General features: G+C 35.8%; 1 protein-coding gene across 1 annotated transcript; it reads right to left on the bottom strand.

Annotated features, from left to right (window-relative positions):
* Positions 1-1,815: 1,815 nt before the first annotated feature.
* On the bottom strand, positions 1,816-26,800 carry LOC110443282. The gene is made up of 8 exons (XM_021487417.1): positions 26,745-26,800; positions 25,511-25,873; positions 24,544-24,628; positions 22,815-22,979; positions 11,717-11,928; positions 7,499-7,665; positions 7,107-7,270; positions 1,816-1,891 (listed from the first exon to the last, which is right to left on the bottom strand). The coding sequence occupies exons 2-8, from the start codon at positions 25,844-25,846 to the stop codon at positions 1,848-1,850; spliced, it is 1,173 nt and encodes a 390-aa protein (XP_021343092.1). The 5' UTR covers positions 25,847-25,873; positions 26,745-26,800; the 3' UTR covers positions 1,816-1,847.
* Positions 26,801-27,022: the final 222 nt, after the last annotated feature.

Here is a 27,022-nt window from a genome sequence, read left to right as displayed (position 1 = left end):
AGCATTTGTTATTCATACCAAGCTGATGTATCTCATTCCGATTCTTCAATAATAAAACAACAAGGGCAGCGTGATGGGTTGATAACATATTACATTGTACAAGTAATGCTTCTCAGAACAGCTAGATACGAAGTCTGTCTGGGTATGATGGAAGCACCTTAAAGGGACAAATAGAATCACCAAGAAACAAAAAATATATGGTACCATTCACATCAGAAGGACAAGGAAACATAGAAGCGCATCGAGGAAAGCAAAGGCCATTTAAACACTTGAAATGCAACTTCACATGTGTACAGGAACACAGTCTCTTCAACGTTGAGCTGCATTAGAACGAGTAAATCAGTTTTTAGGCTATCCTACACGTACCTGATCAATAAAATGTCACAGAGGATTCGACAGCTCACGAATGCACTGAAAGACAATGATTTCATTGCAGAGTTAACTTTACGTCTCATATATACGCGAGAGCTACAAGTCTCATGAAAGCTGCAAGCACGCATGTGCAGGGGAAATGGCCATTTCCGCCGTAAGAGTTGAATATATTATAAATGATAAAAAATGTGTCAGTATCTAGAAACATTTTCAGTAATATCTACAAAACTCATTATAACATGAAATTGATCAATAAACGCGCTGCTATTACGCTAACTAGTATTAAAACAGCGTTAGCGGCCGGCACCCGACAACTTCGAACTTATCAACACAACCGCGACGAAATCAGAAAGCAATGAATACATGCGAGGTGGATTCAACAAATTGATGGATGGGCTGACGTTATTACATGGAACAGCATCACGGAGTACGGTTTGGAGAAACAACATAATCCTCCAGGCTGATACTCGCAGCAAACTTAGACTAAAACTAAACTCAATTTAGTTCATATTCTATCAACAAACATATATATCTCACACACTTGGTGATGTCAGTAGGGCACGGCCTGTATCTCACACAGTTGGTGATGTCAGTAGGGCACGGTCTGTATCTCACACAGTTGGTGATGTCAGTAGAACACGGTCTGTATCTCACACAGTTGAGGATGACAGTAGGACACTGTCTGTATCTCACACAGTTGGCGATGTCAGTAGGACACGGTCTGTATCTCACACAGTTGATGATGTCAGAAGGACACGGTCTATATCTCAAACAGTTGGTGATGTCCGTAGGACACGGTCTGTATCTCACACAGTTGATGGTGACAGTAGGAAACGGTCTATATCTCACACAGTTGATGATGTCAGAAGGACACGGTCTATATCTCAAACAGTTGGTGATGTCAGTAGGACACGGTCTGTATCTCACACAGTTGATGATGTCAGTAGGGCACGGTCTATATCTCACTCAGTTGGCGATGTCAGTAGGGCACGGTCTATATCTCACTCAGTTGGCGATGTCAGTAGGGCACGGTCTGTAACTCACACAGTTGGCGATGTCAGTAGGGCATGGTCTATATCTCACACAGTTGATGATGTCAGGAGGACACGGTCTATATCTCACACAGTTGATGATGTCAGAAGGACACGGTCTGTATCTCAAACAGTTGGTGACGTCAGTAGGGCACGGCCTATATCTCACACAGTTGATGATGTCAGGAGGACACGGTCTATATCTCACACAGTTGGTGATGACAGTAGGGCACGGTCTATATCTCACACACTTGATGATGACAGTAGGGCACGGTCTATATCTCACACAGTTGGTGATGTCAGGAGGGCACGGTTTATATCTCACACAGCTGGTGATGTCGGTAGGTAACAGTCTATATCTCACAAAGTAGGAGTTTTGTGTCTTTAGGACTAGAACTTTGTGTTCCCCTTGTGAGCTATATGAATCAGTAACGGTTTAACGGTCTACATCTTCACGAAGATCGCGAGCACATCTGCGACAAGGGAATCTGTAAATAATTATAAAAATATGTATTTACCAAAACATTAAAACACTGTGGTAATCAATAATCACTTGATGTACGTAGTAAGTGATGCAACTGATTAAAAATTGAATAAGTTAATGCAGAAAGCAAAACAAAGATTTTTTTTTTTTTGATTTTTTTTTGGTCTTGAAAAATTCTTTATTTGTGAACTAACTTTTCGTGTTGCTATGTAATTATATCCACATATATATCTTCATAAACTGTTTACTTTTAAAGCTTTCCTTGCAAGATATAAGAATAAGGCAATGACAAGGTATTAATTAGAAAATTATCATTCACGTTCATATTTTCTCACAAAATCAAAATATGGATTCCCCTTCCTCGTAAATTATAAACAGGTGACAGGTTTTGGTGGTGGAGGAAAGCCGGGGTTCCAGGAGAAAAAAACAACGACCAACGGCCAGTGCCTGGAGAGAGCCCCAGGTACATTGTAGGTCTCGAACCCGCGACCCAGTGGTATAGAGGGCTAGTGGTAGCAGAATGTCAAACGCCTTAATAACTTGGCCACCGCAGCGTGGGGCAGTCACCAGTTACTTGCACTGGCCGTAGGTCGGTGGCTTTTCTCCGGGAACTCCGGCTTTTCTCCACCACCAAAACCTGGCACGTTGACGCTATTGACTTTTTTCTAATATATTCTCCCTAGAACATGTCAAAACAAACTTATAAGTAACAAACAGTAATCTAGCTTACGTTCAAATAGTATCAATATATGTTGTTGATGATGGAGGAAATGTTAAAATTTAACGTTAACTGACCCAAACAAAAGGTTTCCATTTCCATATATCTTTTTAGTACAGTATATGGGGTAAGGAAGTAGTTCTTACAGTGATATATAGACAATGCGATGTTATCAAATTTTCGGAGCAATCTTTTCTTTTTAAATATGCATTATATGGTATATGGATAGCAGTTTATTGGTTTTTTCAAAGGAGATATCTGTTTATATGTTTTCCTTTTAGTATATCATATTTATAAGTAATGATTTATTATCCCAACTATATGTACTACCACGGAATTAGATTAGATCTAAGTCCGTGGTACTACTAACCCTGTTGTCTCGCTCTTCAATGTTTAAGGAGAAATGAATATCTCACCATCTCTTACTCTTAGATAATTCAGTCGAATTTGCTGGAAAGATTTATCTTTTTTTTCTTTTCAAGGCGAACAAATTTGGTCAAAATCCCTGTTTTGGTTTATAATTTTAAGATTTGTGAAGATTAACATCTTTTCCACTATTTGGCCCCACCCTTCTGCCCCCAGAGAGGCATTCCCGCCATTTTTACAAAATTGAGAGCCCTTTGTCAAAGGATTCTCTAGACCATATTTGGTCAAAATCCACTTGGCCATTAAGGACTAGAAACGTTTTTAAAAGGAAAACGTTGGCAAACGATAGACGGACGGACGGCGGCAGAGGTTCACTTGATGAGCTAAAAACAAATTCGTTTATTATTTTTATCCTTTTCTAAGTTTGATCATTCTTCTTTTAAATCACATTATGATTTTCAAAAAGCCATTCTCATTAATCATTTGTAATTTAGTAGGACAGCTGATACATTTCAGATTCAGCGACAGATGTGAAGTTCATGTCAACATATTATATTTATTATCATTTTAACAACGTTTCAGTTGACACCGTATATAGATATCAACATTGCATAACTGGCACTACTTGGGTTAATTATGATATTAAATGACATTGCACACGGAATGTCAGTTTAAATTATGTATGAAATATTATGCTTTCGTATCCATCGTGACAACGATATTATTTTTTTAACTTGCATTATATTACTATACCCCATTCGAAAACCGCGTGTTTAATTTGGGAATATATTTATGACATCAGGGAAATAAAAAAACATCGAACCAATGGTGAATACTGTTGGGCAACATTTTACTTCCTTCCTGGTAATATACATATGATGTAATGGGACATCTCTTTAATAGAATTGAAGATATCATTAAGTGTACTAGAGAAATCACATAATTAGGAATATATCAGAATGGAAGGTACACATGTTTACATTTAAGACAATTTAATGCTCTTTGGGTTTTTTTCACGTCCCATTAAAATCAACAGATATGACGGGGTACATAGTGTAACATTTTTATACAAATGGTTAACGCTGCACGGGGCACACATANCACTAATAATAGGTCATCATCATGTTAATAATCATTACTTAAAACTCGGTCATCATACTCATGTCATAATGACACTCTTCACATCTATCATTAGCATGCCATAATATTAATCATCATTATTATTATCCTCATCACCATCTTTATTATCATATTTACACTAAGTCGTCATAATCATCCTTATCATCATCATTGCAGCCTCATTAATATAAAAGTCATCATGACCTCATTGTCCATAATTATTCTCATCAAAACATGACAATTACATCATAATCATGACCCCATTATTTATATTACAATCATCGTCATCACCATCATCGATTCATTATCATCAACAAAGACCACAAGCATAACACTGTATTTTCAATCATACCTGCTCACACACATACACATTTGCATGAGGGAGAGATTTTTGACTTCTAGTAAACTGAGAGGTAGATACATGAGGTTTTGACGTTTAAGGAATTCCTTCTTGTATAACATATCATAAGACTATATTTAATATTATATTTTCATCAGACTGTCAAGATCCAGTTGAAAATTCCTACTCTATCTATTAAGGACCTCATACTATAGCTAAACTCCAAAAAGAACAATATTTTTCTATTTTCTCCATTCCTTGTTAAAATCTTCTTGAAAATGTTCTCCCTTACTTGTTGCAATTTTTTTTTAATATTAAAGTGATCTTTAATTGAGTTAACCAGTGCACTTAAATTGAGAGAGTTACACATCTAGTTTTGTAAATGAAGTGTTTTATAATAATGTTAATCTCATTATCAATGTTACTATACTCATTTTCATGTGACCATGTTCCAAAAATATATGAGTTTTTGTTGACTGTGAATGGAATTAAAATTGTATCTAAAAATATTTCCAGACTCTGTAGATAATTTTTAACTTCTTGACATTCCCACAGTATATGAGTAAGTGTGTCTCTCTCTGAGTTGCAGAGTGTACACAAAGGGCTTGTAACTAGGTTTGCCTTAAATAAATATGAATTTGTTGTCAAAATATTATGAAGAATTCTAAATTGAAACCACTGAAGTTTTGAATTATTTGTCATTTTGAAAGGTAAAGAGAAAATATTCTCCCAAGCAGATTCATCAAAATCAAAATGTTCTGTCCATTTTTTCCTACCTGTTGGAATTTCTTTGTTCATTGAGAGAATTTTGTATATGTCTTGCTCCTTTAGTGTTTTTGATAAATCATTCTATGTTTAGCGGAATAAAAGGGAGAAGAAGTTCTGTATTCTGAATCCTGTGTTTTTCAATATTAGTTCTTATAGTATGAATAATACCTTGAAATTATAGAAAATCTGTGAATATATATTATATTTCCTTGTGAATTCCCGATAAGAGAAGAAGGTGAGAGAGCTAACATCTTTAAACATGTCATTTACTACTCTTACATCTTTAGAATACCAGTCTTTATAAAGAACAGAATGTCCGACAACAGAGAAATTATTAACTGCAAATTTTGGTTATTTCGTCCATTTAAGAGTCATCAGTAATTGAGGCCAAAATATTGTAAATCCTTGCAATAGGGAAGGTGTCTTTCAAGGCCTTTATAACGTTACGCATCTATAACGGTTGGCTATTATGGTTTAGTAAACATGCAACAAAAAAAAACTTTTTTTTAAATGCTTATAGACAAGCTATGAGTGAAAGGGGGAGGATTGTATATGCAATATTACTTTGGTGTGTGGACGAGTGTGAAGGTAGTGAGGAAAGGATAATTTTGTATGAGAGAGTGTTTTTGGTGTGTGGGCGAGTGTGTAGGTAGTGAAGGAGGGAAAGTTTTGTATGTGAGAGTGTTTTTGGTGTGTGGGCGAGTGTGTAGGTAGTGAAAGAGGGATAGTTTTGTATGTGAAAGTGTTTTTCGTGTGTGGGCGAGTGTGTAGGTAGTGAAGGTGGGATGTTTTTGTATGTGAAAGTGTTTTTCGTGTGTGGGCGAGTGTGTAGGTAGTGAAGGAGGGATGTTTTTGTATGTGAGAGAGTTTTTGGTGTGTGGGCGAGTGTGTAGGTAGTGAAGGGGGGATGTTTTTGTATGTGAGAGTGTTTTTGGGGTGTGGGCGAGTGTGTAGGTAGTGAAGGAAGGAAAGTTTTGTATGTGAGAAATGTTTTTGTTGTGTGAGTGAGTGCGTATGTAGTGAGGGAGGGAGGGATTTGTATGTGTAGTAGAGTTAGGGGATGAATTAATACCTCAGTCAGTATGGATGTGAGAGGTTGCATTAGAGGGGGTAGGCGATGTGTGTTTGGGTGTCTGTTTGTGTAATGTAAGAATTATAAAGTGAATAAATATAACGCGGGACTTAACGAATGACACTTTCTTAGCATTTCTATGGTATTTAAAAACAGACAGTTCATTTGTGAATATTTACATTCTGTATGCTTAGACCCATTGACAAAAATTACATTCATAAATGCATAACACAGGTGTTCATAGAATCTCAGCACGTGGGAACTGATAGTAACCTGATCACACTGCGTAGTAATACACTACAAAAACTACTCACTTGGAACGACCGAACTAGATGCTTAATTCTTACATCTTAAAATATTATTGAACTGTGCTTTGTGAAATATCCACGTATTCACGTGTCCTGTGCTACAAATAAACATTGAATATGGAACTACATTTTGTTGTGTTATTGTTGTTGACGGTTGCTAAGATCTCTCACGATACTGTCACATTTCCCCGCGAAAAAACACTGTTCTCGCCACTGCGTTGCACCCGTGTATAAGCAGGAACAAACCCTGTTTATTTGTTTAATTCGTTGTTATATCGATCCACTGAAATGATTCGTCAATGTAAATATAAGGAATGATATTTATTTTTGCAACATTTATGAGGTCATAACCACAATGGGTTTATGGACATATTGAATGAATCGCGTTATCGATTCATGTAAAATATGTCCAAAAACCAATTGTTGTTATGACCTCATAAATATTGAAAAAATAAAAATCATTCCTTAAATGTAAAATTGATGCTTTATCACAAATAGGCACAGAGAAACAATATGTACGTTACGAACCTGTTCCAGTCCAGCCAGTTAAGTTATTCGGTGAGTATATAAATTTAGGAAAGGCAACAGCATCGTCATAGAAACATGGTCCCTTTCTATCAATAGTTTGAACCCATCCATGGTCGTTAATACAACCACCGTAACTCCTGTTGATATAGAATCTGCGGCTTTCACTGCAAAACAACATTGACACATCATATGAAATGCTTTACAGACGTCATCATCAAAAACTTCATAGATGTCGAGAATTAATTTCTATATGTAAGGCAGATGCCGTCAAACAAGTTCACATACAAATTTACCATCCTATAAAGTCGTTCGGTAAATGTATTCAGAGCATTTAAAAATAAGCATGCAAGTCAAGAAAAAGAGTAAATGTTGTTTAAAACTTCAATGCTTACCCAGAACCGAACACAGAGAAGTAATTGGACGTGGAAGTTCTGTTTAAATCAGTAAAAGAAGTAGAAAGAAGCCTTTCCTTTGCAAACCACGATGTTGAGTCTGTATCCGAAGCATTAAATGTAGCATAGACTACCTCAATACCAGCTCTATAGAGCGAAAACTTTGCCTGAAAATAAATAAGAAAATATAACAAAATATGGTTTGAACAAGCTAATTGTGGATACGCTCATACGAAGAATATTCGCAGCAGCAATTCAGTAGAACTTGATTTTGATGTAGGAACAGTTTTAAATCAACACAGAAAAATACATAAAATACATGCCCAAGCATTAAGATTAAAACATACAGTGACCAAAAGAAACAAAACGACAATAAAGCAAAACCAAGACAAAAACAAAACAAAAATGGACGCGAAATAAGGTACCAAGGCAAGGAACATGTTTCCTGTACCCTGTAAACATACAGAACCCATAAACTCCTGTCATAAAGGCTGGTCCAAAATGTCTTTCAGATTGTTGCCCAAAACCTAAACAAAACATCAGCCAATATTATATGTTTAATATCTCCTTCATTAATATCATTGGCGAGAGGAGGGCATCACAACCTATATCTAAACATTTCTATGATGTAACAAGCGTTCCATAAGCTGCATGAACTGTCCAATAAGCTTTACCAAATGTCCAATAAGGTACCCACCTGTCTTATAAGTGCTTTACTTATTGGAAAATTGTGACATCACATTCTAGAGAATAGACATGAGGAGCCAAAAGGAAGTAATTCAATCTCTGTTATGTCTACTTCTTTTGTAATTGTTCTCTATCTCCTTTCTAGATAGGTCTTAAAAATATGGCTTTTAAATGTAAAAGTTGGCCTCTAATTTTCTCTTCAATTTCAAAAATGTCACTCAAGACGCCATCAATAAAAAAACGTTTTTAAAGCGAATCCATAAAGTTTAACTGAGTTATTAATATACGTCCTCAGTGTCAGAAGACTTTGTTCCATATGAACACAGAACTCCACAGACACCAAAACCATGCATGAGGTTTACATGAGGTTTGCATGAGCGTGACAATAGGTGGGCCTTATACAATCCAATAAGTTAAATGGGGTAATACACACCAATGGGGATTTTTTTTACATGAATCAGCCTTAGAGGCACCCAGAGGGGACTGTTTTAAGTAAGACATTATCCTCATTCTCTCCAATAAGTGAGCAAAAGACCAGGCTTCGGTATCACAAACGTACTTGAGGCCGCCTCAAGCTCAGATTTGAGTCCAAACTCAAGAACCCAAGCTCAGCGTACGTGTTTCGTTATTACCAACTAAAACTTAGCTCGGCGTCTCAAGCTGAGGCCAAAAAGCCGAGACTGCCCAAAAGCAGACTTAAGTTCGAACTCAAGCTCCGGAACGAAACTGTTTGCAATAAAATGGCAGGCTTTGCTAACACTTATAATGACAAGAACATATCTTTATAATATTGATTTGTCACAATCATTCAAAGTGTTGGAGACACATACAATCTTTACTAAACAATTCGTCAGGTAAACCATATATATTGTCAATTTATTTGCCATTTGTTGAAAATACAGTCGTTTTAATAAGCCGTGAAATGAGTCTGAGATGATTGGGGTTCGAATACGATAGCCCTGGGCCCAAGCGCGATTTGAAATATAAATAATCTATGCGTTATAGTTTCCAAACAAAGGACTTTAAATGAAAAACTGAGCATGCGATCTTTTAAATGATGTATTTACATGTTATTTTAATTTTTGCAAGACGATATATCGTGGCTTTTTTGTGTCCAAGTCGGACCGACTTTAGGCTATGCTCCGAGATGATGTTACAATATAGACAATATTTCGGTAAAATAACAATATTTGAATGTGTTGACATGCAGGTCTCGGCTCTAACGGACTGCAAAAGCTGTCCTTTCATTCCTTTATTGGACAGATTTCGACTTTATCCATAACGTGCATTTATTTTGACTATTTTAATCTGTCGTTTTCACCACAACGCGTTTATTCGAAGGCTTTAACTTTTTTTTTTACTTTCTGCTGCAGTACCTTATTCCCCACTGCCCTTTCCAATACCCAAATTGGGACTAAGGATACGAAAAGTCCCCTGTCATGTTTCAAAATGGGCCTACACAGGCTCCCTTTGATACGCATGCACACCAGATTATGTTGGATAAATTACGAGAGTCCCTACTATGACACGTAAACACTGCTCAGAATGACGTAACATTTTTAAATGAAAAGAAAAAATAAGCATAGACGGTACCAAACTGATTTGCATGCTTCATCTTCATACTTTTTATATATACATTATGAAATTCAGAATCAGAATCTTAAATCAGATATACACGCACATGATAATTAGTTATGTATTACTCAATATTATATCATTATACAAAAAAATGGAATTTAAGCTGCACATTCAAATATTTTATTTGACCGGTGTATCAAATAGTTGAAAGAGTACAGAAAAATGTTTTTAAAAAATAGAAAAAGTAACATGTGTAGGTAAACATGTGTTTATTTTACATTTCATAGTACAGAAGAGATGACTTTTGCATGTGGTTGGTAAATTTCTAAATACGGATCTTTATCTATTCTCAAAATGAACACTTTCAACTGTATGGTATGGTTTGTTTTATTAAGAAATAACCAAACTGTGTGCGTGTATTATGGTGGAATATATAAGGAGGACGAGAAAATACGGGAAAAAACAATGAACAAAGGGCGTTTGCGGCATGAGTTGATTATTTTTCCAACACATTTAAATCTTGAGTTATATTTGCCAACATGATATACAAACACGTGTTGATTATATCTATTCTACCTAATAAAACCTAAGTTTATTTCCCGTCTGCCTTGGTTTCTACAGACCTATCAAAGCATATAAGCATGCTGACTTAGATAATCTAATTATTTAAAATAGGCTGTTCTTTTGCGCGAGCAAACATTCGTCACTTGATGCCTATTTTGTTTATTTAACCTAGATTCATTTGGGAATATTTGTTCACTTCAGTCGCCAATTGGTCGATAAACGATGATCAATAAACCCTACGTCATGCTTTATAACAGATGTACTTAATTAATCATAACCACCATTATACATAAGGTTGACTGACATCTCCAATATGTCAGCTATTATTTGTTAGTGTCTATTGTGAGATCCAGATCAATTATTAAGCTACCTGGTACAACTGTACAGTAACTAACTGTTCTCTTTGTTTCTTTGGTTGGAAATTCAGTTGAATGAACATGGTTTGCTGAATACATGAAGGTTTACGATCTTCTGTGATACTAGAAAAAATACTGCGAGGTACCACATGTATATGGTCCCTGCGACGTCATAAGTATAGATTAAATTAGAGAGTTATGCACTGTATGTCCGCTTTTATATCACATAAGGAAAAGTTGTCCTCATGCAGGGACACAACTCTACTGTAAGCAGATGTTAGATGGGAAGAGTCATCTTTGGAAGCAGCCTGCAAAGTCTTACTGCAAAGTCAGGATTTGTTCTGAAATATTCCGATCAACACGTGGAAACTGTTGACCACAATCAGAACTCGTCTTCAAATAATCACCAAGAAGATGAAGTAAGAAGGCAGCTACATGTATTTAAAATGTATCAAATCTAAGCAGAAAGATAAATAGGTAACAAAAACCTGTTTACTGCTCTCAGCGGCCATTTCGTTAGTTAAGAACTCCGCAATGGAATGGTACTAATGACCAAAGCAATGAACATCTGAGCTTAAAGTGTTCCAAAACTTATACCGCATACAAAAATCAAAAATAAACTCTGGAAAAACCAAATAAAGTCTTACAGAGCATTTACAGTAGAAAGGGGAATGTATATTAACTACAAAAAAAACAATTTATAATTTATTTCTTCGAACGTGATTTGAATTCAGGAAAACGAAGAATAGAACAGCGTTGAAGTAGATACATTTTAATAACGACGAAGATTCCATTTTCTTTTTTTTTTTGAGATTCTCTAAAATTATCAAATATTGAATCAGTATCACAATTTGTCTGAAGCCTTGCGTTTACTACGTTTGATCTGGTCTGGTGGCTACGAGTGGAGAAAGCGGGTTTAGTTCAACAAGTGATAAACCTGTGAGGATTAATTTTTACTACTGTATTGCTTAACACTAAACGCTTACAAAAAATACATTTTACGTAACAAAATTCTGGTTTTATTTCAATTTACCTCTGTAGGGTTAAGCGTAATCCAATCGTCAATAAGTCCACTCCGGAAGTGACGTGTACATACACTTGAAGTATTAGTGTCTTTACATTCGTTCGGAGTTAGCGTATTCTTGTTGTCATCCCGTCCGTTCTCCAACCACGTGTCGTATGTCGCCTCACCATTTCCACTTCCGAATCTTGCCATCAACATCCAGTCAGATGAGTACATCCGGTCTGTAGAGAAATCAAGACAAACGACTTATCGGTGTTGTTACACCATTTAGTATTTATATATTTGATTTAACAGCGTTTACAGTTTTAAAAACTGCGCGTACGAAAGGTTTAATTTACTCATTCCGGGAACAATTTTTATGTAAAAAAGTCGTTTTAAGCGTTAAAAGTTAGAAGTGTGTATAAAAAAGAGGCGTCATCTGTATATTAAAAGATGACGACGTTGAAACGTATATATACACCTTTTAGTTGAAGAATCTTAATTATGATTCAGTTTTTAAACGGGAAGTGATAAATATGAATATTAAATAATAGAACTCGGGGTGTCTATATCAAGCTACTCAAATGTCTTTTATTACATGATGTACTCTGTTACCCATGTCATATATGTTTTGCGTATTAGCCCATGTAATATGACCTATCAGCCCTGTGATTGGTTGTAAGTTTCAATTGTTTCAATGGTGACGTCATGCCAAGGACAAGTACATGACGTCACAGACTTACGCACTGGAGTCAAAATGGCGGTTTTTACATTTCAAGGTTGCATGAAAATTGTCGTTTTACACGAATAAATGCCACCCATCTTGATAATGTGATGAAAAGGATCTTATACTCGTTTTCATTACATATGAAATTGATGAAACTCGTCACTCGCTAAATTGAAAATTGCTCAGACTCGTTTTATAAATTTCATATGAAATGAAAATTCATATAAGATCCTATATATATCCCACAGCAGCGAGATTCATAGAAATATAATTATGCCTCTCAAAACACATCGTTTGAACACTTTTACATCAACGACAGTTTTACAATCTTATAATTATTTAATTGTCTTGTTAATCATTGTCCTACCTTATTATGTAACAAAAAAAAGATCAGCAACATTTTCTATCTTATTTTTGTTTAAGCTAAACGGTTAGTCGTGCCAACAGCGTGTGCTAGAGCACAACGGCGATGACTAAGTATAGCATTTAAAAAACTGTGTGCCAGCTCATGTTGATGAAATATTTCATTAATGAAAACATACATATAGTTGTTAAATATTTGCTTTGATACAGTATAAAATTAGCCCGATGGAGCCCTGTATATATATGAACACACCTGTTATATTTGTGATTACGTTCACGTATCTGTTGATTTAGATTCCCTCCCAGATACTCATTCTATGCATAATCAAAAAGTTCTGTTGTATCTCAGAAAAAAGGAATCACTGAACTTGTGCACAGGAAAAACAGCTCAAACGTCATTGTTTTATTAGTTAAAATTCAGCTTATATTGTTTTAAAATGACTTTGGCAAATCATTACATCTTACCTACCCTCCATCCAGTTCAGTATGACCCATTGCCTACCCTCCACGAAGTGGATTAGGACCAATGTCATATCCTCTACCCAGTTAATTAGGACCGATGACCTACCCTCCACCCAGTTAAGTAGGACCCATTGCCTTCACTTAATTCACTTAAATAGGATCAATGACCTTTCCTCCACCCAGTTAAGTAGGATCAATGACCTATCCTCCACCCGTTAAGAAGGATCAATGACCTACCCTCCACCCGTTAAGAAGGATCAATGACCTACCCCCCACCCGTTAAGAAGGATCAAATACCTACCCTCTACACGTTAAGGAGGATCAATTACCTATCCTCCACCCAGTTGAGTAGGACCAATGACCTATCATCCCTCGTTAAGAAGGATCAATGACCTACCCTCCACACAGTTAAGTAGGACCAATGACCTATCCTCCACCCGTTAAGAAGGATCAATGACCTATCCTCCACCCAGTTAAATAGGATCAAAGACCTATCCTCCACCTGTTGTAAGAAGGATCAATGACCTACCCTCCACCCAGTTAAGTAGGACCAAAGACCTATCCTCCACCCGTTAAGAAGGATCAATGACCTACCCTCCACCCAGTTAAGTTGGACCAAAGACCTATCCTCCACCCGTTAAGAAGGATGAAAGACCTACCCTCAACCCAGTCAAGAAGGACCAATGACGTATCCTCCACCCAGTTAAGTAGGACCAATGTACCATGCCTCTTATCAGTAGATCCATGACCACACCTTATTCAGACCAAATCATCGGCCTACACTAAATCAATATGTTAAGGGAACTATTGATAGTTGTAATTACGTTAAAAGGTTGAGCAGTTTAACGTTTGTTGTGAATTAACATTTAATCAACAAAATCTACCTGGCTCCTGAAATGGAATTAGAAATAGAATCCTATGGTTTAATCAGAATGCAATGTTATTCATTTGAACAGTAGCTCAAGATACAGATGGCGCATCAATATATTTGATATATTAAGTACGAGGGCCATTCAAAAAGTATTGTCCTAGATTATATAAATGACAAACGAAGTACAACAATTTAATTTGTTTATTCTATTCCTTCGAAGCATTCACCTTTTACAACAACACAGCGTTTTAGCCTTCGGATCCAATGTCTGAATGCTTTCTGGTGGTCTTTGTGCGGTATACTCTTCAGATACTGGAATATTGCAGCTCCAACTGACGCACGAGACCTGTAGTGACGTCCAGGCAGATGCCGTCACAAGGGGATAGATCTGGGGAATAGGGTCATGCAGTAACACAACAACTGTGTGTTTCTCCAAAATCTCCTTGACCAACTTCGTTTTGTGTGCTGGAGCATAGTCATGTAGCGAACGAATACCACGTATCCCTGTTCTTGGTCTCTTTTTCTGATAGAATTTCTTCACTTTCTTCAATACAATGTCTTTATACACTGCCCGTTAAACTCCTGCCTTTTGGGATAGCTATCTGGGCAACAACACCATTCGAATTGAAGAACACAGCATAGAGAACCTTCTTCGTACTTTGGCAACGCTTTGCAATTACGGCTCTCTTTCCATTTCGGGTACGCCATACTTTATTATTAATTTTTTGGGGGGTTCAAAATAGTGAACCCATGTCTCATCACCTGTTACAATTTCGGCAAGTCGACGCTGAATGCAATGCTGATACGTTTTCAACAATGTTTTTGCCATTGAAACACGTACACTTTTGTGTTCTTGTGTCAATGAATGCGGTATCCATCTAGCAGAAATCTTCCTATATCCCAATTTTTTTTCAGAATGGAAAGAACGGACCCCGTTGAAATGCCTACACTTCTTGCTATTTGTTTTACTGTCAATCTACATGTACCGTCCTCGGTTACTAATGTGTTCATCTTGGATATGTTTGTTAAGTTAGATGATGTTGGCCTTCCAGAACGAACGTGGTCGCTGATATCTACTAACCCTTTGCGAAATTTTGATAACCATCGGGAAATCGATCAATATGATAGGTAAGAGTCTCCATAAACTTCACACATTTCATGAAAAGTCTCCTTTGGTGATTTTTCGAGTTTTGCACACGCTTTTATAAAGCTTCTCATTTCAGTCACCTTTTTACGATTTTGCCTGTCATTGTATATAGAGTGTATCGATTGTACGGTGGTAAAACGTACCTCAAACAGTTAATACTGCACCAAATATTCTCGGGTCTGTTGTCACTCGTTGTGTATAAATTCACCTACCTGTGAATGGATTGCGAGTGACGCCTGAACGCATTTGTTTCTACGGTATCGAGGACAATACTTTTTGAACGGCCCTCGTACTTATTTGTAGTATGCAATGTAGTTTATGTATCTGTTTTCACTTGTATTCTTTACAACGGACATTTTATGTATAAAATCTATGAGATACGTTTGATTGATAAAGGCACTCAGTAACCGGATACAAGCAATGATTGATGATTATGGAGGCAACGTTAATTGTATTTTACTGATAGAAGAGAACTTGGAGGACACAAACAGATCAATACAGTTTGCTGTGTTTAAACTGGGTACATAGTTTACAATACAAATAAAGAATCTGACCAGAAACCTGTACAAAACATACACCTGTACAAAACATAATGTTGTCCTGCTCGCGCTCGACGGTTGTATCAAGATCTAATTAAGATATGCTGTACCCAATTATCATATGTTTCACAAAGCTCGAACAACAGTCTGATCGATATGACAACCGGGTACCTCATAACAAACATATACAATGATCACGCTTTGGGTAGTTCAGTTAAAGATATTTGTACTACTCAATGGCCTACAATTATTGAAGAGGCGGGTTTAAGGGTCGTTACTGCACGGCTGATAGACATATCCACTTTCAAGTTATTTTCCTGGTGGGTTTTTTCGTAAGCACCGTTACAACGTAATTTAAACCATGCATTTGTATTTCGAAGTTAATGTTTACTTAATCGCAGTATTTTTCAACAGCACCTGCGCATAAAACAACATGTATCTGTTGTGAATATTCCCTGATCTTTTTTAAGTTATTCCTCACCAAAGAAAAAATATTTATTTAAAAAAAATAACACATATAAAATATTTAACTCTACGAGTTAACTTGCATTAACTTGCATTAAATGCATTTAACTTGCATTAAATGCTTAACTTGCATTAAATACAAAAATTACAACATTCCTAATTAAATTTTCAAACGGTTAACACGTAACGGAATTGAAAAAAAATACGTTATACATGGATGATGTGGCCACTTTACTACATACATGTATATGGAAACAAAAGATTTTTTATGAAGCGATCTTTTATTTTCACCATTAAACTTACAAATGTATCTGACAACACGTTTTTCCCTACATCCCCTTTGATAGATTTGTGACATATACTTGGTGTTACTTTTGTTTAAGAATGTATTCATCTGAGGTTTAAATCACGTTCAACCTCGTTATGATGTCATGTAAAGGTTTTTTGCTATATGTAACAAATAATGATCAATTTAAATAGCAAACACGCGTCTGAAAAAAAATTAATAACTAGATGCAGAACCATTTTTTATAAAAACTGAAAATAAATTACCAAATTCGGCTGCCAATTTGAAAACGTTTATGATCCCTTAAATCGTCACTGTGTCGCCATTTTTAATTGTATCAAGTTCATTTTTGTTGTTCAACTTTATAATGTTCAATATGATGAAAATAATATGCAACAAAGAGGAAATTAAAACTTTTTTGGTAATTGTTTTACATATTTAGTGTCACTGAAATACTTTTGATTTTTGACACGGAATTGGTGAAAAATCCCACAAATATTTCTGGGATTTTTCAGTATTTTCATGTCAAAGATAAGCACGTGCATAGCTACACGTGGAAGCATTGCATGCTTCCCAGATCTGTTTAGTCCGGTAACAGAAATTCGTTTGTGATTACGTCAAACTGCCTAGATTAACTAACGAAACACGCAACAGGGCAGTGCAGTTGCTACTGGCTGGAAACTCCTAAAATGATATGGAACGCGTATTGATTGCTACAAAAGAACAATATGTCGTCTTTACAGCCGACTAACTGGTACAACTGCCGACCGCCCTCGAACTGGCCGACCGAAGGTTACGACGCCTCGTCAGGATCGGTTCATGTGGTTGCAGCACTTGCGCAACCGTTTAAGAACTGCACAAAAACCCCGCAAATGAGTCACCAGGGACACTCAATACTAGAATAAGCCGAGACACTGTGCTGAGACGTCTCCGTTCCTACGCCATTAAGACGCGTCGCGTTGCAGCGGGAATGCCGACAGTATCGACACGTTACCTTGTCCTCATACAGTCCTGATCCCTCGCCAATAAAGCACGTGTGGGACATGTTTGATCGACGCATTATAAAGCGCCTAAATCTACTAGAAATTCTTCTCACTCTACGCCACGCGTTTTTGGAAGAGTGGCAGTACATCTGTATGGCGCAAACAAACCGTCTTACCAACTCTATGCATCGCAGAATTCAAGCAGCAAATCATAATGGCCACCCCATTTTAAGTCTTGACTGTTGTCTTTCCAAAGTGATAATCGCTAAACGGAACTTTACCTAAAATTGGAGGTTGCGTTTCTTTTGTGTGTCAGTATATAATGTCGATAAATATGAAATTATATGGGATTGAAACTCGGTCAATATCACTGTCTCAGTGTCATAATATAAGACCCTCCCGAGGGTGACATTTTCCTATCCTACACCCTTGAGCATGGAAGAGTATTTTTCTCTACCATAATAAGCTCAGAAACCATGAAAATGCGTTTCGACTTGCTACCAATTTGAAAATATCAACTTTTCTCCGGAGCTTTTTTGACGAAAACGAAAATGTTAGATCTGTCAGCGAGATTTAGCATACCATATATTTACAAACAAAGTTTGCACAGAGAAAAAAATATCTTATCTTTCTTCTGTACGTGTACTGTGAATATATTTTAAAATGTTTTGATTTCATTACGCCGCCTTTTCCGCATTGTGGCATTGGAACGTGAAATGAGGTGCAAGATTAATAGAATCTCTCATCCCCTTGGAATTGATATAGGGGAATCTAAGCCCGAGGGGGGAGATTCTTAAGTTGCCAAACACGAGGCTTTGCCCTAGGGTGAGATTGATAGAATCCATCCCTGATGAGAGGTATGTATAAGGTTATTCAAATTAAAAAATTAAATTAAACAATTGTTCTATAATAAAAATGTAAATATATGGATTGAACAATTGCTAATGACGTCAATGACCCTGACTGACCCAAAAGCGTCATAAAATAACGTCGCCAACAATAGCGTGACCCCGAAAGGTCACAATAATTCCCCCGCCATTCTGCGCGTGTAAACGATCTAGAACTGTGGATATCTCTCACCGGTAAAAGTGTGGATACACCTGCCCAGGGTAAGAGAAAAGGATATCTCTCACCTGTAATGGTGTGGATACACCTGCCCAGGGTAAGAGAAAAAGGATATCTCTCACCGGTAATAGTGTGGATACACCTGCCCAGGGAAAGAGAAAAGGATATCTCTCACCGGTAATGATGTGGATACACCTGTCCAGGGGAAGAGAAAAGGATATCTCTCACCGGTAATGGTGTGGATACACCTGCCCAGAGTAAGAGAAAAGGATATCTCTCACCGGTAATGGTGTGGATACACCTGCCCAGAGTAAGAGAAAAGGATATCTCTCACCGGTAATGATGTGGATACACCTGTCCAGGGTAAGAGAAAAGGATATCTCTCACCGGTAATGGTGTAGATACACCTGCCCAGGGTAAGAGAAAAGGATATCTCTCACCGGTAATGATGTGGATACACCTGTCCAGGGGAAGAGAAAAGGATATCTCTCACCGGAAATAGTGTGGATACACCTGCCCAGGGGAAGAGGAAAGGATATCTCGCACTGGTAATGGTGTGGATACACCTGCCCAGGGTAAGAGAAAATGATATTTCTCACCGGTAATGGTGAGGATACACCTACCCAGGGAAAGAGAAAAGGATATCTCTCACCGGTAATGATGTGGATACGCCTGTCCAGGGTAAGAGAAAAGGATATCTCTCACCGGAAATAGTGTGGATACACCTGCCCAGGGTAAGAGAAAAGGATATCTCTCGACGGTAATAGTGTGGATACACCTGCCCAAGGTAAGAGAATGAAGTGTTGAACTTACACAGTTTGAGTTCAGTACATGTATGATAAATAAAACAAGAGAATACAACGGTGATTGTTATTATCACACGGCAATAATGCGGACAGTTTACATACATATTTATGAAAAATATATCAGTAAATGTCACGTATTGGGCCGTGTATAAACAATTACATTCCGTCAGGTTATTCAAACAGTTGATCAGTACATCACGAAGAGTGTAATCAATACATCATTTATTGGTATTGACCATGATTCTGATTTAATTATCGGCCTTTCATTATTATTAATATTTAGGTATTCACATATGCGTAGAGAGCATGACGCGGCTTGTTCTCGTTTCCCCCACTTTTTAAAATAACACGGGGGGAATAATGTTGTTAGAAGGATTATAGTCTGTTTCTAAGTAGTATGGGCAGTATTTACCTGTGTTTTTACCTGTGTTTACCTGTGTTGTTACCTGTAGTTAACTCTTCTATCTAAGGTGGTGTTTTATCATATTTAATTAAACAACACATTATATAAGTTTTTTCAGATTTGTAATGATAAATGTTAAAATAATTTAAATATTAATCATATATATAAATATATATTCAGTATTAAATATATCCATTTTGTAGTCCTTGTACATGTGCTGCTGATAAGATGATAAGATGAAATGTGTTATTTCATTTTCTTGTACTTTAAAAATATTAATATAACTAATTATTAAATAATCTTTATTATTGTAACATTTAATAAGATGCCTACATTACCTTGTACAAAATGTAAGAATGTAATGTGTGACTAAGAATGTGGTGTTTAACAGCTAATTAATCAGTTAATTAATCAAAATTCCTAGATGTTATAAGTATCTTATAACTATCATAAAAATCATTGAACATCTATAATTATCCAAGCTATCATTTCCATCCATGTGAGCTAAAAGTGATCACGGCCTATGCTAATTCAATTCAATTCAATTTATTACCAAATGCACATTGCATATAGGCGTACAGAAATATACATATAGATAAATACTTTACAAATATCTTGTACAATGGCCGAGAACATATGCAATAGATTCAATTCCATACATAATATTTATGAATTATGAAATTGTCATCAGTTTGGGAAAACTTTAACGTTTTCCTATGGTAACTTAGCGGACTCTTATGAAGCATAATTTAGTTGCATGATTTAGTTGTTTATGAAATAATACAAATAAAGCCTTAATCAAACCAAATTTCTAGGAAATAACAAAACTTCAAAGTCAATCATACAACCTCAACATGAAGGTAGAACGAGAACTATATATTATATAATGAAATGAGATTATAACTCATTGTGAAGTAAAAGACATAGATCTCATTCGCATTATACAGTAACAAAACGTTTATAGCAAGACTTTGATACAGCTTATATTTCATAATATACGATTTCTCTTAACAGTTACCTGAATCAAGTACTTACTTAAATTTCTCATAAGTTTAACATTTTTGCTAGACAGATCCGAAGCTCTTTTAATTTAAACACAGAAGGATGAATACAATAACATGGCTTGATATACGATACTCTTAATTCTAAAAACACAGGACACAAGAATGAAATGAAACTTATCCTCGACATCTCCAAGATCACATAAAGTACACAAATCTCTGGTTTCGAGGCACTGTATTATATCTACCTGTCTCTATATTAAGGTTATGTGGTGCTTGCAATCTATACTTCGCAAGAATACATTTATTTTTTCTAAATAGCGGTTTTGTAAAATACCATTGTAGATCAAAACGGTCAACAATGTGTTTACACAACAAACATTTTGAAGATGTCTCGAATATGTTTCTCATTTCCTGAATAAAACTATCCTTTATGCGTTGTATATATAATAATAAAAAAGATTTCTCATTTGGTACACATTGTGCCAACCACACATCTCCAAAACCCAACGTACACACATCACGTCTCAGATGATAAACCCAATTTGCCTTACAATTTGGTTTCCTGTTATAAAGCTCTAGAAGTTCATCGTAACAGGCCCTCAAAATACAGTTTTTAGTCTTTAATATTTGCAGACAGTACTTTACAATAGCAATCCTACGCTGTATATGCAAAGCGTAAAGACCAAGTTCAAAATACACCATGACATTATTTACTGTTTTCCTGACACCCAATACGGTTTTCAAAAATAATAAATGTAAATTTTTAATCTGCGGTGCAGGACTATAACCCCATACTTCACACCCGTAATTCACAATACATGATATATAAGTATCAAAGAAAGATAACATCTCTTACATTTGGGATAGATAACAACATCTGCCTCTTGGCTGTTGGACATGAACTTTAAATTGAAGATATGATATACATTTGAGGGGGGTCAATTTGAGATTGCTATTACTAAACTTTACTATTCTTAATATGTGAATATTGGTAATGTATTTTAAAATTGTAATATATTGTGAACTCTTATGTAGTGCTGTTATATTCTATATTATCTGTTTAAAAGTGTAATGTAAATATTTGACTGTAAACTCTACATATGTATAAGTATAAAATTATATCGATTACATAAAAAGATATTTGAACCTCAAAAAAGTATTAAAACCTTATTTTTACCCAACAAAGCTACAAGTCACACAGGTAACTTTCACACAGATAAGTTACCTGTGGGGTAAGTATGAAACAGACTATAATTGGTTTGCCATTGTCTTCCTAAATCAACATTTTCCTTTGTTATATAAAAAGTGGGGGAAACGAGAACACCCCCATGACGCATGTAACTCTACAAGCGATCTAATTAAGGGCTAATTCCTTTCGTTGATACATAGAACCTATATAATTGCTTGTTTCCAGATTGACGTGTATTTATTCTTTGTGAACAAAATAATAATTCAGATTTAATTACCTTATGTTGAATACTGTGTATCTTTCATTAAAATTGTAGAATACCAATATTTAAAGAATGTGAAGCAAAAGTGAAACAATCAGTTAATTCTGCCATGCGAGCAAACTGTATATGGTATTCAACCTAAAATGTGTTGCTGTTGTAACTATTACGTTTGTAAAGAACTTTCAGCGGCGAAAATGTTACGGTATCACAGCCGTGGAGAAATTTACAAGGTTTAGCACGTTATGTTAATGATGTCACGCTTGACAACAAGGCCGAGTGAATGTGCTGCACGGCACAATTCTACTGTTTTCAGCTGTTATCTTGAAAAAAGTTTCTTACAAACTGTTATCAGTAAATATCAGTGAAAGTACACTTTACTGAATGTAGAACCATACCATATTAAGTTGATAGAATCCATATTTAAACAATTGCAAACATTTAGGCTGTAGATAGATATACCAATGACAGATGCGCCCAAATATCATACAGGTCACATCAAGCCTCCAAACAAGGGTAGTTAGATGCGATCTCAAAATGATAAGTTTCTTCTACTTACAACAGTAACTGGATGTGATCTCCCATGCACCAGTTCCCATACATGTGACATTGGCACCAATTCCTATCGGCTCATAACCGGATGTGCATGTGGCTGGGAAGGACTGGCCAACAACTCCTGTGTTCATGGCGGCAATGACCCCAAATAGAGGCTGATCCGTACATTCTATTGGGAGAAATACGGAAATTATGCTACTTCAATAAATTGCCATTTTCTAAATAAGCCAATTTTTCTATACCACTACCAAGTATGTACTATCTAGCAATGTAACTCAGAATAAGAAACATAACTTTGTTTACAAGAGTAAAAACGACCAAGAGGTCAGATGTCCTCTGATAGAATAGATTGTCAAAAGATGGTTATAAGTCGGGCGAGGAAAGCGAGAACGACGAAAGGTGTTATAGGTTACCATTCAACATATTAACATGCATTATTACGTATCAGATTTCAGAACTTAAAGAAAGTGTATTACTCTAGAAATCTTTATTTTAGATTTACAAGACTGCATTGGTTCTTTTTGTTATCTGAGTCAGTTATTGATAAAAAATAAGGGTAATAGAAAAGTCAGTTATCATGTTTGTTTTCAGATTTTTGTTGTCACATCAGTATTTTCTTTCAACTTATTATATAAAACAAATAACATGCACTAATATAACCTACAGTAATGAGCATAGTCATCTGTGGCAAGTTTGATTATTAGATCCAGGACACAGAACTCTCAACCATGTAAATTTGACATATCTAGATTTTTTTCTTCTCCTGAGACATCATCAGCATGCAAAAAGCATTATCTTTATACAGTATTAATCTGACACAAGCTAAATTATATTGTTCTAATATATTTTATGGATAAAGTATTACTAATATTTAAATTATGCATGTTTCCGCAGTCCTCGGGTAGCTATGTTTTCTTGTTTTACACATGTGTCCTGACTCCTGCTTATTTAGCCTGTGAGTCCGTGTTTTGTTCTAGATACTCCAGAACAGGAATATGGGGAGCTATATTGTCTTGTTCACTCCTTTGACATTAAAAGGTATTACACTCATTGACAGAATAGCATCTTAAAACGGATGTTTCACATATATATCATGAGGAAGGACTAAAATATCTAATGAATTATAGTATTGTATATATCAAAAAACGCATATGAATTGATTAATTATGGTAAGAATTATTAAACATATTTGTCTTTACAGTAAGAAAATACCAAAATGTAACAAAACCGTAATTGTAACAAATGATCAATAAATCCAAAGCAAAAGTATGAACAAAAAAAAAAGGTTTTCGTTGAAACCCTGGAGGAGGAATATGGAAATTAAGACCATATGTTCCGCAAGAGTAGGCGTCTTCTACTTAATCGACTACATCCACGTAAATATAGTTCGAATCACAATTATGTTACAATACTGCAATTTAACAGCGAAAGCATGTTCCTCTTTTAGATTTGAAAAGCTTTCGGCCACATGTTCTAGATACTCCAGTTTCAAACGTAATATTTTATTGACTTGTCATGCTTCTAAGTAATGTTTTATTACTGAAATAAAACAAATAGACGTTTCACGCGCTAACCATCGAAGGGAAACCTTCCTTATGACTTCTAAACCTCATGAACATCTGAGCCTGGTTCATCAACTTATTGAATCAGAACCATAATCTTATTCAATGTATATATTTTTCAAGGTAGAATTTTCATTGGAATTTTCATGATAAATTGTAATAGATATTTACCTGTATAGATACATTGCGTTCTGGAAGTAAATTCAAAACATTTCTGACCTGCAGAGCAAATGGACCTGTTGCAGTTTCCTGAAAACTGTTAAGCAGAGAAATACATGAACACGTAATAACAAATAAAATTAAACGTCAACAGAAAAAACATATTTCAATATTGTTAATTTCTGTATGTAAATATGTAACATAATATGTTAGGAATCAGTTAAGAGGATCATGTTAGGTCCTTTATATTCAAAAGGGTTCTTTTTTTTGTTTTTGTTTTTGTAAAATATTACATAGAAATGTTTGGTTTTATATGGTTAAGTTTCCTTTCAACGGTTAAGGTTATTTAAGGGTGTATGTATAGAGCATGCGTGTATGTGTGTATGTGTGTATGTATGTATGTATGTATGTATGTATGTATGTGTGTATGCGTGTATGTGTGAATGTGTGTATGTGTGTATGTATGTATGTGTGTATATGTGCTTGTGTGTATGTGTGTATGCGTGTATGTATGCTGGATATAGAGTATGTTGTTGTGATTGGATCTTTGCGATAGCGGTATCTAAAGCCGAATCTGCTGCGTCACTGCTACCTTATAGACTTGACTTCGCGTAGTTTGGGAGAAAATCCTTCTTATACCATATTTTTACAGAGAGACGTTGCCCAATCATTTGGTGTATCAAATTGTTCAACGCACCCATTTCCCCCAATTTTTTTATGATCTAAGTGAACGATTGACTCCAAACTTATAATGCTATTGCTTATTCCTGCAATGGCATCAACCAAATGAAAAGTGTAAGCAATAATGAAGCATTATTCGTAAAATTCGTTAATAGTCATTGAGCAATCGCCAAATACGTGACCAATCAGATAAATGATTTTGTAGTGTTTATGATGAAACCACTATTAACATATACCTTTCAATATTAAACTGAAGTCACATGATGCATATATTAAGATGATGAATTATGATACGCACCCCTGTCCACGTGTCTATATTGCTGTAGGTATAGCCTGTATGTTGGCTGAGTGATCCCGGCTGACCGCTGTCCGAGTCCGCATTAAGCTCGCAAGTCATGTTAGTGTGATAATTAAAAGACCAGCAACCTGGTCTAGTAAAACACTCATGCGCACACTGCTTGGTCCCCATGTTATCTAGTGTCCTCATTATATAACCCTCCAGACGCTGACCAATGATTGAGGTACCACGGGCAGAGCTACAGTGACTTGTAGCGGTATGGCCTGACCGTGTCAGCAAACAAACCATGGTGAACATTATGTTCCATATGTAGTGTTGGAATCCGTTTCTGTACATTATTTAAAATGTAGATCTCGATGACATCTGAAAATATGAATAGGTATGTATGCAAGTAACAGTGGATATTATGACCATACGTGTTAGATACAGTATGTTTTTGAGTATATGTTTATTTCAATTTGTTTATAGGTTATATTAATTACAGTGCATTTATGGGTTAACGTTAAATTTCAGTGTGTTTATAGGTATAACATTGGGTTAATAACAGTTTGTTCATGAATATTGTTAATTTCCGCTAACTTTGAACTATTTTTATAGAACAAAGTTGCTATTAACAATATCTCCTATAGATAGTGCCAATTTGACTCTTTCATTTTTGAGCTTACAGATATTTAAAAAGTAGACTTTGACAAAGATTGTCCTGGTGTAGGAAATGATCGTTTGAAAAGGGTGTTTTAGAGTATAAGATAAGGGAAAGGCGGCGGAGAGTTGATTTGTTGAAAGTTTGATTGCAAACATTTTGAAAGTTGAGTAAGGGTAATTTCGACTAATGTTCAACAAATAGTATTGTAACACGTATATTTGGAATAGTTTGTTTACCTTGTGAAACGTAAAGCAAATTCCTCCAAATTGTAATCATTATGACATTTTCGTACACCCTTTATTACAAAACAATGTAACAAATTGAATTATGAATGAAACTGAATTTTAGCATTGTACTATAAAGTGTGTTAAAACTTCACCGGAAAAACACCAGTTTGAATACGTTTAGTGACATGATAACATATCCTGTGAAACAAATGCTAATTGGAAGAAATTCTACCAAAAGCTATTGTATTTGATTAATATTTTCAAAATACAGAATAAAATTTAGAGTTAACAGGTTTAAACAAGTTATCTCGTTATTCTACTGTAGTAGTACAACCTGGAAATAAATAGTAAGATGAATACATACCAGAAGGAAGGCTAAATCTGTCTCCTGAACTGTGTCACAGTGCTGTGTACGATGGTAATGAGGGGAAATGTGATGATAAGCTACAGCAAAGGTAATAAGCCCGTGTCTGGTCATGCTTGTTTGTTGTCATACGTCAACGGGGAGGCTCAGATTACCTATTACGGCATCGATTATAACTAGCCAGGCCATTGTTATGCGAAATCAATAATACATGTACAATACAGGTATGGCGTTTGCTTTATTATACTGCTATATGATTGATGAGCAAACACTCCCTT

The sequence above is a fragment of the Mizuhopecten yessoensis genome, unplaced genomic scaffold (genome assembly GCF_002113885.1).
Source record: "Mizuhopecten yessoensis strain PY_sf001 unplaced genomic scaffold, ASM211388v2 scaffold716337, whole genome shotgun sequence".
In the NCBI taxonomy this organism is placed as follows: Eukaryota; Metazoa; Mollusca; class Bivalvia; order Pectinida; family Pectinidae; genus Mizuhopecten; species Mizuhopecten yessoensis.
This window is presented reverse-complemented; position numbering and strand designations above follow the sequence as displayed.

Bases quoted from the DNA above. Each gene is read 5' to 3' on its own strand.
- LOC110443282 (XM_021487417.1), bottom strand. From the start codon at position 25,846: ATGTACAGAAACGGATTCCAACACTACATATGGAACATAATGTTCACC. The intron at 7,666-11,716 runs GTAAATTGAAAT...ATTTATTTTCAG, and splicing joins TTACGCTTAACCCTACAGAG to GCAAAGTTTTCGCTCTATAG. The intron at 1,892-7,106 runs GTTCGTAACGTA...AATTATTTACAG, and splicing joins AACTGGCTGGACTGGAACAG to ATTCCCTTGTCGCAGATGTG.